We start from the raw sequence: 15,000 nt of genomic DNA on the forward strand, positions 1-15,000 counted from the left end.
CATGCCGAGGGCGTGTACAAATACGAAATAAATATTAAATAAATCATGATCGACATATCGACGATTTTATTGACCAGAGCCGACATTACAATAAAATATAAATTTTCCTTATTCTTAAGAAAGATATTACATCAACCATTACGTCAATGAAATGCATCGTATTAAAATTCTACTTATATCTTTTAAAACAATTACGATTCTTTTGTATTGTTTTTTCTATTATTGTTTATTAACGATATCGATGATTTTCATTTTGAATTATTCCACTTGTGTCATTGACGAGAAAAAATAATTTGTTAGATACGACATGGTGTGACAAATTGGACGAGAGCGCGAAACTACCCTTGATCGTATCTGTACGTCGTAGATGCGACGAGATGAAAATACTAGAGAGAGAAAAAGAGAGAGAGAGAGAGAGAGAGAGAGAGAGAGAGAGAGAGAGTATAGTTGGGAAGTATAGAAAAAGAAGAGATGGATGTTGCGCGCAGATTCGCGCATGTCCGAGAACAGTGAGTAGTAGACGGTAGTCTAGGGTGATGGGTCGGGATAGGGTGGGGTGGGATGGGGTGGGAGGAAGTTGGGGAGGGATGAAGAGAGGAGGTTTCCATAGTCGACAGCATCTCTCTCTTTCTCGCGCGCGACGCAGTGTAGTCGACAGCATCCCGCGGGTGGTCTCGATCGAAGGGAGAGACAAGGCCCGGGAGAGCCGACGATCCGTCTCTCTTCTCTTTTCTCTTCTCTTTCTCTTTTCAACCTTTGCACTTTTTACCCTTTGGCGATCTAATCCCTTTTGGCATCATCTCGCTTCTTTCTCCCTTATCCTTATTCCTTTCTTTTTTGCCGTCCTTTCGATAACCGTCCTCTTATTCGCGGAAGAAAATATGAAATGAATGAATCGAAAAAAGAAAAATTCATTTACCGGATCAAGTGAAGGTTATCGAAATAAATCGTACGAACGCGATCTGTGACTCTTTATAGATAGAGAAAAGAAGAACAGAGAAGGAAAGAGAGAGAGAGAGAGAGAGAGGGGGGAGGAGAAGAATATTACAGATAGAGGATTAAATAGAAGAAGAAGTAGAAGAGAGACGGACGGTGGCAGGAAAGGAAGAACGCGCGAGCGGAAGAGATTTGAGCGTGGCGGTTGTTCCGAGAATACGCGGAAGCGAGAAAGGAAAAGAAAAAGAGAAGGAGGAGAAAGAAGTGGAGGAGGAAGTGGAGGAGGAGGAAGAGAAGGAGTAAAGAGGAGAGGAGAGGAAAGAGGAGGTATCAGTTACTCTGGCGTCTCGTTCATCTCATCCAGTTCGGTTCACGTTCGTGTTCGGTCGCGTGCAAAAGAAGAGACATACGTACGCACACATATACGCACAAACATACATATAGGTATATATACGTATACATATACATATACATATACATACATACATACATACATACCTACATACATATATATGTATATATATCTCTTCTTTTCCTTTTCCACGCATTCGAATCGGCGAAGACGCCCCTCCGAGACTCGCGTGGCTACCCTCCGCGACCGCACCTGTCTCGAGCTGAGCAAACGTTTGCGCGCGCGTATCCAAACACGAACGCACGTACACAGGATCTCTGTGTGTACGATACGACACGACACGACACGACACAACACCACCACCACCAGCACGACGACGACGACGACGACGACGACGACGACAGCAACCAACGACGATTGAAGAGTGAAAGAAGAAGAGAGATAAAGAGAGTGAGATAAAGAGAGCTAGACAGAGAAAGAGTAACAGAAAGAGAGAGAGAGAGAGAGAGAGAGAGAGAGCAAAAGAGAGAGAGACAACCAACATCCACCAACAGCAGCAGACTACGAAGAATCTCTTCACGATGTCGCGTTGGGAGTCCGCGAAGTGTGTCGTTGCTATTTTAAAGTAGTACGTATATTCCGAGACTCACGGAGGACGTACGATCCGTTTCGTTCGTCCTCGCTCAGAAATTCTTAGACGAGAGTGCTTCCTAGAGAGAAGAATTTAATAGAGCCAAGAGTTTTTAACGAGACAGCCACGGTACGTTGCTCCGCTTAATCCCTTAACCGCTATTACATACTACTGCTGCCGTTTTACTCCTTTTCTTTTCTTTTTTTTTTATTTTCTTTTTCGTTTCTTCCTTTTTTATTTTCTTTTTATCGCCTCTAGTAGTGTATATGTCGCTGCTTACCGCTTGCGAAACTACTATGGTCCATCATCCATCGGCCACCCAACAGAAAAGCGGCTTTCGAGCACGCGCGAAACCTCCCGCCGAATCCCTTGAGAGAAAGAGAGAGAGAGAGAGAGAGAGAAAGAGAGAGAGAGAGAGAGAGAAGGAAGGAGAAAGAGGGAGAGAATTAACCAATCGACCGATTTATTACACCTCCCCGTTCTGATAATCATCTATAGAATGCTCTATAGAATGTCTCTCTTATTTCTTTATTTTCTATCATTTTCCCGCCCTTTTTTCTTTCTACGACGAAAAAATTGTGAACTTCTTCCTACCAACACCACCACACCAACATAAAATATAATTTGAATATTTTTTTATCACGAATTTTTTTGATTATTTTATCACGATCCAATCGTTATGAACTAACGTAGCAAGGTTTTCTTTTTTCTTTTTTCTTTTTGTTTGTTCTCTCTCTCTCTCTCTCTCTCTCTCTCTCTCTCTCTCTCTCTCTCTCTCTCTCTCTCTCTCTCTCTCTCTCTCTCTCTTAGAATAGTCAAATAGTAAAAGATGTATTTTCGGATTCGTTTATATGATTTTAAAGTATGATTTACGTTTCATACGTTATCGTTCGATAACGAGCGTCGATTAGCAGAAGGAAAAGAGCCGTCGGGATTCTTCGTGCTCAACCGCTCCGTTATATTCACCGACAGATTAGACAAAAGGGAGAAAAAAAAGAGGAAGGAGAGGGAGAAAATGAGAGAGAGAAAGAAACTAGCGGAGCATCAGAGCGTATGCAGTTCGACGCATGCAAACACAATAGTAGCGAGGCTTAGGAAAGCGTGTTCGTTGAGCATCAGTGAATACGTCGCGGTGTTTCGAGTTTTATCATTCGTATCGCGTGCCATTTGATGTGTCAACCTTGGTTTTTACTTGGTAAATGCAGCTTCTTCATTCTTCCAAGACTTTTACCGTTCGGCCTCGATTTCTTTTTCTTCATTCTCCTCCTTCTCCTCTTTCTCTTCTTCTTCTTCTTTTTCCTTTTCCTAGTTTTACTATTTTTTTATATTTTGTATTTTTTTTTTGTATTTTTTTTGTCTATAATATCATCCATTCGTCCTTTCTTTCAACCAAAACGGACATAGACGAAGCGCGTCGAGATAGGTGTTAAAGTCGTAACGTAACGATAGAACATGTTACGGACCTCACATGGAAAGGATGTTTATCGAAAGAAAAGTGTTTGATTTCGAAATCCACCTGGTTCTAATCGTTAAAGCGTATCGATGAGAGAGACGATGGTATATATATACACGTATATATAGTATATATGTATATATATATAGTACTTGCGTACAGGTATAGATACGGACACGCTTTAATTACACATTTTTCTTAGCCGCTCCAAAAAGGCAGCGACGTGTGATGACAGAAGAGAGCGTATAGAAGGAGAAGCTGCGCGTATACGGTTAGAACAATATAGACATATTAGTAATAGTAGTAGAAATAATAACTAAAAAAGTGTTGTCGTATACATGACGACGATGACGACGATAACAACGATGACAACGAGAATGACGAAGACGATCGAATGATTGATAGTGGATCTTCGTTTCACATACATACACACATATACGTACACGAGCGTGTTACACTTCTAATTACTATAATTTCACTAAATCATTGTATAAGAATGATTTCAATCAGGGATATCGTCCCACGGAAGTCTTCGTTTTTCCGGGCTTCATTTTTCCGTCACTGTCGTATCACTTGGAGGGCCCTGACGATTTCTCCGTAAGGATATTTTAAAAGAGAGTATGCCAAGTGCTGCGGGACGTTAAATATAGACCGTATATGCGCGCGTTACATTGTCTTTTGCCGTGTTACTTGTCGCGGAGAGAAGTATCGACCCATCTCGAAATATAAAACGGGATATCGAATAGCCCGAAGATAAGACCATCGTTTCTTCTTCTTTTTCTTCTTCTGTAGGGAACAACAACAACAACAACAACAAAACGATTTTTATTCTTTATTTTCTTATTTATTTAATTATTTTTTTTTTTCTTAATTTTTTTCAACAAGGACAAACTACCAAGCATATGCGTGTGTGTGTTTTTTACGAATGATAAAACACTTCAAAAAAAAAAAAAGAAAAAAAAGAAAGAAAATATTGGTCGAAATCGAAACTTGATTTGTTTCAATTGGAATCAGTTAAAGATTTTTCAACCCTTTTTCTTTAACCATGATGTCTCGTTCTCTCAAATTTCTTTTTTCAAGCCTGACTACGATAGCCGTACGATAACTATCTCCCTTTGCTCTTTATCTCTCTCTCTCTCTCTCTCTCATTCTTTGTCCCTCTCTCTCTCTCTCTCATTCTTTGTCCCTCTCTCTCTCTCTCTCTTTGCGTAATTTAATTAAGTCATCGAGCTCTCTTCAGGGACCACTCCCACTAATTGCGATCTTTCGATCTCGCAGACGCTCCAGACGAATGGAAAGAAAGATACATATGTCTATATATATATATATATATATATATATATATATATATACACATACACATCATTATATATGTGTATATATATATACAATGAATTAAAAAAAATTTTTGCTTTAAACAGAATCGATCGTTTTCATCGATACACATCCGTCCATATATTTTCTATTTGGAGAATTTACCTTCGACCTTTTAATCGTGGTCTTTTCTACCACGCAACGCGTAAAAATTCAAGCGTGAAATTAGAACGGATTTATCGGTAACATCTCCGAAAGGAACCTTCTCCGGACACGAAGTTTTACAAATCGAAGCGAAGTGATAAATTCGATCGGTTAGTGTCATCGATCTTTTGTTTACAACGTGTTTGTGTTAGTGCCAGTGATATCTTTCTTACGACGTACGAACGAAAATGATAAAATTAGAAGAATGAATTGGAGACATAATGTTACAACACGAAATACATATGTACTTGCTTATATACAAGACGTTAATCGCTCGTCAATGTTTACTTACGTTACGATAAGACGGATGGATAAGAGAACGGCTATGGACATTATAAAAAGATAATCTTCGATCTCGTCGACAAAAAGGAAAAAAGAAACAAAGAGAGAAAGAGAAAGAGAGAGATACTACGTTCTAAATAAAAAAATCTAAAGGAGTGAAGTTTACGAGTCTAATGAAATCATCGTGCAATAGAGTTGTTGTGTTACATATACGTACATATATATAGACACATATATATATGTGTGTGTGTATGTGTGTTGGAAAAATAGAGAGACATAATAATGTATGAGATCGAGAGCGCGTGCGCGTTGACGTGCGTGTTGGCGCACGTCAAACGAGATCACGCTACGAGATAATTACGACGACAAGTCGTCCCCGTGGATGAATGAACGTGACCCGCACATTTTTTTCTGCTCGACGTGGAGAAGGAGGCGAAAGAGGAGAAGAAGAAGAAGAAGAAGAGGAAGAGGAGGAGGAGAAGGAGGAAGAAGAAGAAGAAGAAGAAGAAAAGGAAGAGGAAGAAGTAGTAGCAACGGTAGCGGCGGTGAAGGGTGGGAAAGAAGAAAAAGAAGGGGAAGGAGGTGGACGAAGAGGAACGTTTCGCGTCTTCGTAAGAGAGAAAAAGAAGAAAAAAAAGAAGAAGAAGAAGAAGAAGAGAATAGCGGTTTTCATAGCGCAGATTTATTCGCAACGTGCCAACAGTACACTTTCGTGATATACGCGAGTGCCAAGAACCGCTACTTTCGAATAGATACACAAATTAAACACGAAAAATACGAAACCAACGGAATGGACCATTCGAGATTTTAAAAGAAAGAAAGTTTGAAATAAAAGAAAGAAAAAAAAAAAGAAAAGAAAGGGTAGCGATCGTTTATCGTATGCACTGATACTCTAACATTTGATTTTATCGTGTATCGTCGTTTTTGTTATGAGAATCAAAGATTATAATGGAAAGGAAAATTACCGAAGCACGGCCGAAGATCGAAATCGTACGTGTCTCATCCATCGAACGGCGAAATTTTCGCCCTTTGGATGGGGTGCAGCTACGTGCTGCTTATAGTCATGTCAGAGTTGGTATTTATTGCCCGGAACCGGAAACAACGAAGCCCGTCGTTTGCGATACCAAACCGCCGATCGAATACACGAGGAAATTTAAAAAGTAAGTCGTAAGTGTTTTTTCTCTCTCTCTTTTATTTTATCTCTTTCTTTCTTTCTTTTCTTTCACGTCTCGTTGTAATGTCCCACGAATATCGCGAATTCCAAAGAAGGAATTCAGGTCGAATTAACGCAAATCGCCCTAAGCGCGCGTGCGTCGTAAGTTTCGCCCATTAAAATGACCGAATTAAACTCTCGACCATCAGTAAAGTCTTATGTTTATTATTTCGAAAGCATCTCGTTAAAATTACAAATTCCGACACGGTAAAACTTCCTGGTCTTTCGTTACGGAAACTTTATGCATTGTAATCGTGCATATAAGAGTTGTGCGTACACCGTGCCGATAATACTCAATAGTTTTTTAATTTTTCTTCTTCTTTTTTCTCATTTTTCTTCTTTCACGTAACAATTAAAGATTCTCTGTTAATTTTTTCTTTTTTCTTCCATTTACTTTAACATCGATACAGAGCTATTTGCTTTAAAAAAATTCACACGAGATTGAGTTTACGAGAAAAAGTACAAAAAAAAAAAGAAAGAAAGAAAGAAATAAGAAAAACCAAAAGAAAAAGAATTAATTTTGTTATTACACAATTTAGAGGCGTCGCCTTTAATTTGCCTTTGATTTTTAAATTGAATGTTAAAAGTTTTACGCAATCGATATGCCCACTTGATATTTTTTCATGACCTTTTAAGAATGGAGAGATACAAAGGAATTCATTATCACGTGCTGCAATGTAATGGAATGTCATATTGCATGTCGTAACGTAAACGTTTACTCAAACTCGAGTATACGATGAATCTTTTATTTTATTTCACATTCTTTCAAAAAAAAAATTTCATTCTTTTAATATTCATAAGACAATTAGTATCACGAACATTTTTCTCGCTTTTGAAAGTATTCTTTCAACACGATCTAAAAATAAAAAGAATGTTTATTCCTGTAATCGCACGACGGTGTAAACGTACGACGAAGGAAGAAAGAAAGAAAAGAAAAGGGAAATAAAAGATTCGAACATCAGATTTTATTCGGTCGTCGAAGTTTCAGTTTTTGCTAGTCGGACGAGCGGAACGAATGAAAGTCGACCTACATAAATTCTAGGAAAAGCTGTTCACGGTTCCGTCAGAAAAAAAAATATATATATATTTGCTGCACGTGGCGTTGCTATGGTTGAGAGGCGTACCGCGATACAAGAGAAGTACCACACGCAGAGTTCCTGGACGCGTCGCGTTGGGGTAGGTCGGTACTTTCGTGAATGAATGCCGAAATAAGCGATCGAAGCGACCGTCTGGTCTCGAGTCAACCAGACTGTAACGTTCCCTAAAAAATTTCTCTCTCGTTTGAAATATTTCCAAATAAATTTACGAATTATGTTTAAACATATTAAAAAAAAAAAAAAAAAAAAAATGAACACGTACGCACGCACGCACGCGTATTATTATTATTACTATTATTATTATTATTATTATTATTATTATTATTATCTTAAAAATTAATTAAGAGAATGTTTGATAAAAAAAAAAAAAAAAGAAACAACTCGTTATCTACCCTTTTATAGAAATTTGGGACCAGTATCGAGACTGCTGAGACGTCGTCATCACGCGACATGCCTTGCAACCAAATCCTGTGATAACATTTATAGCGTGAATAGAAATAGTAATTCATTGGACTGGAGACTAGGACAAAGTGGGAACGAGCAAGGTTTGATGTCTTCTTTGTTACAAAAAAAAAAAAAAAAAAAAAAAAAAAAAAATATGAAAGAAGAAAGTTTCATTATTTTCTATCGGAAAAAGTTTACGAAGTAGAATCCAATCGTATCGATTTAGCACTTTGTTCCCTTTTAGGACTGCAATCTCGACAAAGCAGTAGCTTAGATTGGAGAGTAGGAAGATCTGTCACTTTTGGTTCCAACAAGCTCCATTGGCGAAATGCCACTCGTAGTGCGGAACAACTTTCTGCCAATACTCCGATCGGTTCTGATCATATTCAAACGCCAAGTACCAAGTAGGTCGATTCCTATTTATTATTTTTTTTTTTTTATTCTATATATGTGTACATATATATACACGTACATTCGGTTCGACGTGCAATACGTATACATATCTATCAATATAACTTACCAAGATATCATATCTCATCTAGATGGAGGATGAAAAAAATTGTATTTTTTTTTTAGATCTAAACTCGTCTCCCTTCTTAGACGACTATCACCTCGTCTTTCACGACCCGGAAGCAAAGGATCCTTGCAATCATCACCGACGATCTGTCCATGGGTCCAAGTAGAATATTCGACCGAATCGATCGATGCCTCCAAGCGAGAAGAGTCCCAAGAGAGTGACTTGAGTTTTCAACAGGAATTACAGTTGAACGAGCTGAGAAAACGTATGGCCGGAATCGCTTCTACTTCTCAGGTAGTCTCTCGTCAATATCGATCGTATCACGAAAGAGTATACGATCGGAGTAAATGATCTTTGAAAATTATTATTATAATGATGATGATGATGATGATGATGATGATGATGATGATGATGATTATAATAATAATAATTATTATTATTCATTATTATTACGATCATATAAAGGAACTTTCTTAATGTTAACGAACGATCGATCTTAAGTTAGTATTAATAATGTTGACGTCACTCAAGGCGATCTCCTCTCAACGAGAAGTCATTCGGAACGAAACATTATCGAGGGCGTGCCCGTTAATGATTTCCGGTTTCGCTCGTTTAATAAAATAAGATGAAAGATTACGCAGTAGAAAATATTCTTAGTTTTAACGCGTACGTTTTATTATTATCGTTGATCGTCTCTTGATCTTTTATAAAATATTCTTCGAATTTCTTTGATCAATTTTATTATATCAATTTTATTCTTTCTTCCTTTTTCTTTCTTCTCAATCGCGATAATATATCCTTTTACAATTGTAATATTTTTTTTTTTCACGTATCAGGTTATTACGAAATCTACGAACGATAACGAAGATCAAATCGTGCCACATCATCCGACCTTTCAAGTGCAGGAATCCGACAGCATCGGTCGTAACGACTGCATCCACACAGCGTAAGCTTTTTATTTTTCTGTTTCTTTTACTTTTTCCCCCCTTTCGGAGTCTCAAATTTTTATCTCGGATCTTTTCATTTATTTAATATCAAATTAACCGATCTGTCGTACGAGGAAAGCTATCATACACTTTCTCGATTTCGTTTCCTAATATAGAAAGGATTCGTATGGAAACTTTGGACGATTGAATTCTTACGTTTCTTTCTTTTTCTTTTTTTTTAGCTTACTAAACTCCTTCCATTTTCTCTTACTTTTCGTAACAGGAGTAACGACTTGATTGTTTTGTCCTCATCTATTTCTTTTTTCTTTCTTTCTTTTTTTTTTTTGTTTTCGTTTTTACAACTCTTTCCTTTTTATTTCAAAATATGGAAGAAGAAAAGTTTCAATAATATAAACGTTCTAATAGTCTCACCCTAACGTTTGCATTAACCGATAGAAAGTTAATGACTGCTAGATAGATGTTAATTAACGATATCATATGTAATGTACGAAACTTTTCTTTCTCATATTTTTACACACACACGCGCACATACACATAAACACACATATCACGCTCTGCATCTTTCCATTCACATTATGCATGATCTCTTTCCGAAATGAAAACCTTCACCACTTTGTATATGTTACTCTCTATTAGATTATGTATATGCTGCACTTAATAAATAATTGCGAATGTTTCCTTGTGCATTGTGATCTTGATTTTCACACCTTAGATGTGTTGGTTAAATAACTCGTGTCGTACGAAAACTATCATCGCGTTTGGACGATTGTTTTGGTTGAAATGTTGAGACAATGAAAATAGGAGAATACAAAGTGCAACAATAATCTTTACGAAAAGAAAAAACAAAAACCAAACAAATATCGTATGCCCATAAATACTGATAATTTTATTATTACGAATACTATATTACAATTCTTTCGCAAGATAAATATTTCTTTCGATAAATCAACTAATCGCGTCTCGTGCATTATTTGATCTCATTGATCAAATATGATCCACTGTACAATCCTTATATTTATTTATTTATTTAAAAAAAAAAAAAAAAAAAAAAAGAAATTATTTGAACGACGCATCGAAGTACAATGGCCGCCAAACAGTTTGGGCACGGGTTCAACATGATAATACTACTCGCAGTACGTACATACTAAATTGTAGAAATAACCTTTACAATATTGGTTGATATATTTGTGAACACGACTGACACTCAAAGTTTTATAGATGAGACACAAATGATTATCTTTCGGAGGTATATGAATCAACGAACCTTCTTTTTCTTTGGGGTGAACATAATCTATTGTTTGCTCTTGTGATAAATTAGCCGTATGAAACTGAACGATAACGTCCAGAGTACCTTCTTCATCTTCTTCCTCTTCTTCTTCTAACGTTTCATTTTGCGATTCCATATCATAATCAGAGGGATCCGAAAGGTAATCACCAATGTCAGATACATCGTCAGAATCACTTCTATCGAGTATATCATAAAAACTAGAAGGTGAATTTTCTAATCCCGATGAAGACGTTTGCGATTCTACATTCTTTGGTCTAATTTTCTTATACTTTTTCTTCTTTAACTTTGGCACTTCTTCTTCTTCAATGTCCTCGTATTCTTTATCGCTAAAAAGCGTGTTACAATATCTACATGCATTTCCTGTAATTTTATTGCTACAACTACATCTTGTAGATTGAGAATCTTCGCTACTCTTAGAAGATTCCAAATTTTCCGATTTACATGTCTCTTTTTTCTTACCGTTCGCACTCTTCTTACTTTTACTACCAGATCGCTTAGACTTAAAATCTTTGCTACTTTTAGAAGATTTAGTGCCACTACTACATTGTTTGGATGTAGAATCTTTGCTACTTTTAGAAGATTTATTGTCATTATTTGATTGCATAGATACAGTATCTTTACTGTTAATAGACTTTTTACTCTCGCTAGTAGATTGTATAGAATATTTACTATCAGTACTAGTGACAGATTCTGATAGTTCTTTTTCCTTAATGTCTTTTGCATCCTGTGATCTTTTATTTTTATTTTTTGGATCAGACACTTTCTCCTCCGTTTGATTCTCCTCTTCATTTTTGTTTTTCAATCTATCAGTAATCAATGTGTAACTACCTTGCGACCATCTTTGCAATTCCATAGTCATTTTTGGTTTCATGTCTGGTTTCATAGACACAAGATCTAATTCCGTATAACTTCTGAGTAGTCTAAATACAATTTTAGACTTAAATATATCACAAAAGCTCTTCAACAATGCCGGTAGAGTTTTCTCGTCTGCTACCTCATAGTTTCGTACGTCAGCAGGACCAACTTTTTCCCAACAAATACTTTCAGAGGCAATCTCCGCTAAAAGCTTATTATATACATCTTCTATGAAAAAACTGGAAAGAAATGCATAAGATTCTACTTCAACCACCTTCTGGATATCGTCAATCATTTTGGATTCAAGATAACAACCCCTGACCCATGACTCTAACTTTATTTCCATATCCATTGGTTCAGTATATTTATAAAATAACACAGGTCTTGGCAGTCTATTACTCTGTCTTAACGAACCTTCGAACCAACCGTTGAGAGACCAACGAGTTCTCTCAGTGGAAATCACCTCTGACACTTGATGAAAAGAGGTATCCATAACTTCGAAAAAGACTAGGGAATTATATTCCGGTACTAAGGAACGTACTACGTTTTGAGGCAATCCATCTTTATCCGTATCAAAGAGATCCAAGGTTCCCCCGTCCTCTGCAACCCAGTTTTTTGAAAGATACAATATATAAGCGATTCTTCTTTCACCCATATTATCGTCATGGCAAAGCAAGTAATCTGTATTACAGTAACACGAACTCGACATTGAGATTTTGTTGTTCAGGTGAATTCTTGTAACTCGTTCCATCCACATGGCAATCTCGATCTGAAAAGCTGTGTATAAAAGTTGTACATTTGGTTTATCCACAAATTCAAGGTCATCTGATTGTTCAAACTGATACAGGTCGAGAATATTTCTTCGATATTTGACATCTAATAACTCATTTTTTAGTTCATTTATAAAATCTTCGTTAGCAAGAAAATTTGATATTTTACAAACCCTAAAAGGTGTTGATATAACTTCAAGATTATCGTTCTTAATCTCGTTATGACAGCTCCAGTTTTTGGTAACTAAGTCCTCAAATTCTTCGTTGTAAATATGATCCGAAATAATGCGATGCCTCAGTCTCTTATTCATAGGTTCTTCGTCCAATATATTTTTTTCCGACATGATTAGGTAAAAAGCTTTTTAAGTCAAATTGAAAAATTTCTCGTTAGTTCTCTTTGTAAAAAGTACTAACTACTTTCAGTCCACGCATTACCTTCAAAACAATCTGGCAGTACTTTGCTTTCTCGCGATACAATAGACGTTAAGAAACTCTTTAAAGCATTTAAAAGTATCGCTAAAATTGAAACTATATCACATTTCTCTTATACACAATAATACTTTATAATTATCCTAGTCGTATATTCTTTCTATTGTTTCACTAGCTCATTCCCATACATAGTACGTACGTAATTCGTATAAATTCGTTTACGTATTGTGATTTACATGTACATATACATCCCTTTATTTTTATCTCACCGATTAATCGTTAAGTAGAGAAAAATAGCGCATAATCTCTCGAAAATGATATTTCGTAAATTCGTAGCTGTAAAATCTTACTGTAGAATGTGGCAGAGTTGTTTTCTCGATACATTCGGTCCACGTGGTCGTCCAACTCACATGCGTCTTCTGTAAAAAAAAATCGATCGTAAAGTTCGATAAATATTAACAATTTCAAGATTCCATCCCAAACTGATTCTTTACAGGTTATAATCTCTAAATAATTCGAAATACGAATATTCATACGATATTACCTATTAGAAAGCGTAACAGTATCCAAATTTAGAGAGTACCAGATTCGTCCTTCCGTATCACCCAGTCTCCTTCTAACGAGTGTGACTCGTCGGGTATCGTCGTAGTTGAAAACATTAACCGGATCGAAGGCAGGGATGTATGTCGAGTACTTGGCACCCAGTACTTCCTCTCTGTTGCTTAGTTTACGTTTGCTGAAGGACAGATTCGAAAAGTGCGCCGCAACGTGTTCTCGGCAACGATTTAGTACGATCTTTGATCGCTTGGTAGCGCTGTCGGCGGCGTTTGGTGCCAAGATGGCGGCAGCGTTACGCGTTTGACGGATGCCGTTGGTCCGCATGGAAATTCGGGGCACACCCTCGCCGCTAAATTCTACAAAGTGAGACGTCGTCGCGCGCGACCAACTTCGATATCGCGAAATCGAACGTTAGAGAAGATTAAGCCAAAGGCCAAATCTGGAGACCGGAAAGCAAATCTCGCACGCATACGTGAGTAAAAACGAGCTATGTAAGTTCCTCTAAACGCGACACCATCGCGCGATAGACAGAGAGAGAGAGAGAGAGAGAGAGAGAGAGAAAGAAAGAGAGAGAAAGAGAGAAAGAATGATACATGCACGCATGGATTTCGCATATATACGTAAGATTAACTCCGCTTAGAAACGAATTTTTCTTTTTTCATCACGACCATCGAATGACGTATTCTCCTTTTTCACCAGTCGTCCTTTCGACGATCATACAAATCTTTCTTTTCCATCTTTCGAACGAACGATATTTATGATTAATCATTTTTCTACGAAAAAGGAAGTCATTCGTAAGACAACGAGCTCCTAATTTACAATCACGTTTCTGTTGTTGTTGTTGTTATTTATATCGTATTGATATATACATATACACATATCCTTTAACCTAAACCTATTTCCAATTCTCTCTTTCTCTCTCTCTCTCTCTCTCTCTCTCTCTCTCTCTCTCTCTCTCTTTCCTTCTCTGATCCTTCTCACATTTCTTCCATATCATCCATCTTTTTCTCGTTCTTTCGATATTATACGAAATTTTGTTAGAAAATCTTCGAAAAATATTCTAAAAAGGTAAACTCACGAAGAGAAGGAATTTTATATATACATACATAGATACGTACTTATGTACATACATACATATGTATCCAAGTTCATCGATAAAATGTGAAAAACGTTAGCTTTTTCTCGCTTGGAGCCGATCGAAAGCCGGCTCGTATACATATACACGTATATGTGTATATATATATGTGTATATATGCGGCGCGCGCCTTTCGGCATTATAAGTCTTGACCTTGGATGGAACTTTCCTCCCAAAAGCGTATATTCCGTTCGTATCTTAGAAATATTTGAGAACATTTATTTAGAAATATTTGTCGACTAGTTACAGCACTGATTTTACGACCTAATCTAAGAAACGTCTACGTGAGATTTACGTATGGCACGTACTAATGAATTTTGAAGTAAACAATCTAATTGTAATTGTATTCTAATCGTAATCGATTATAAAGATGCAAATTTAAAGGATTTGCCGTCCCTCGAAGTTATTATATATTAAAAAGGAAAGAGAAAAAAGAAGTACACGTTCTAATTGAATTCAATCGATTTTAATGAAGCATAATTCGAAGTAATTATGTATTAAAAAAAGAGAAGATTTTAGAGAAGAAAATTCAAAGGACTAATCGTACCTCGAAGTTATTATTTATTTAATTAGTT

General features: G+C 36.7%; 2 protein-coding genes across 11 annotated transcripts in view; one reads left to right on the plus strand and one right to left on the minus strand.

Moving 5' to 3' along the window:
* The first annotated feature begins 627 nt into the window (after window positions 1–627).
* Window positions 628–15,000, plus strand: part of LOC122637491 — a 43,923-nt gene continuing 29,550 nt past the window's right edge. Inside the window, exons 1-6 of one of the 6 annotated variants that reach the window (XM_043829772.1) lie at window positions 628–1,380; window positions 4,794–6,332; window positions 7,885–8,027; window positions 8,171–8,330; window positions 8,503–8,737; window positions 9,280–9,389. In XM_043829772.1, coding sequence (XP_043685707.1) covers window positions 6,121–6,332; window positions 7,885–8,027; window positions 8,171–8,330; window positions 8,503–8,737; window positions 9,280–9,389 — 860 coding nt within the window. In that variant the 5' untranslated portion in view covers window positions 628–1,380; window positions 4,794–6,120. Of the gene's footprint in view, window positions 1,381–1,720; window positions 1,739–1,782; window positions 2,049–2,718; window positions 3,115–4,793; window positions 6,333–7,884; window positions 8,028–8,170; window positions 8,331–8,502; window positions 8,738–9,279; window positions 9,390–15,000 lie in introns of those variants that run through there. The other 5 variants (XM_043830021.1, XM_043830099.1, XM_043829938.1 and 2 more) reach the window with 5 other exon arrangements.
* On the minus strand, window positions 10,249–13,765 carry LOC122637805 (prolyl 3-hydroxylase OGFOD1). Of its 5 annotated transcripts, none has more exons than XM_043830324.1 (4): window positions 13,277–13,765; window positions 13,083–13,153; window positions 12,236–12,661; window positions 10,249–12,133 (listed from the first exon to the last, which is right to left on the minus strand). In XM_043830324.1, exons 1-4 carry the CDS (start codon window positions 13,612–13,614, stop codon window positions 10,515–10,517), a joined length of 2,454 nt encoding a protein of 817 aa, XP_043686259.1. In that variant the 5' UTR covers window positions 13,615–13,765; the 3' UTR covers window positions 10,249–10,514. The 5 variants fall into 5 exon arrangements, with proteins under 5 accessions (XP_043686259.1, XP_043686515.1, XP_043686164.1 ...); XM_043830580.1 differs by having other exon boundaries at window positions 12,236–12,310; window positions 13,277–13,764; XM_043830229.1 differs by having other exon boundaries at window positions 10,249–12,661; window positions 13,277–13,764.

Source organism: Vespula pensylvanica, chromosome 1, assembly GCF_014466175.1.
Source record: "Vespula pensylvanica isolate Volc-1 chromosome 1, ASM1446617v1, whole genome shotgun sequence".
Taxonomy (NCBI): domain Eukaryota; kingdom Metazoa; phylum Arthropoda; class Insecta; order Hymenoptera; family Vespidae; genus Vespula; species Vespula pensylvanica.

Coding starts and splice junctions, on each gene's coding strand:
- LOC122637805 (XM_043830229.1), bottom strand. CDS start 13,614: ATGCGGACCAACGGCATCCGTCAAACGCGTAACGCTGCCGCCATCTTG. Junction 13,154..13,276: donor ACTGTTACGCTTTCTAATAG/GTAATATCGTAT, acceptor ATTTTTTTTTAC/AGAAGACGCATGTGAGTTGG. Junction 12,662..13,082: donor CAACTCTGCCACATTCTACA/GTAAGATTTTAC, acceptor TGACTTAAAAAG/CTTTTTACCTAATCATGTCG.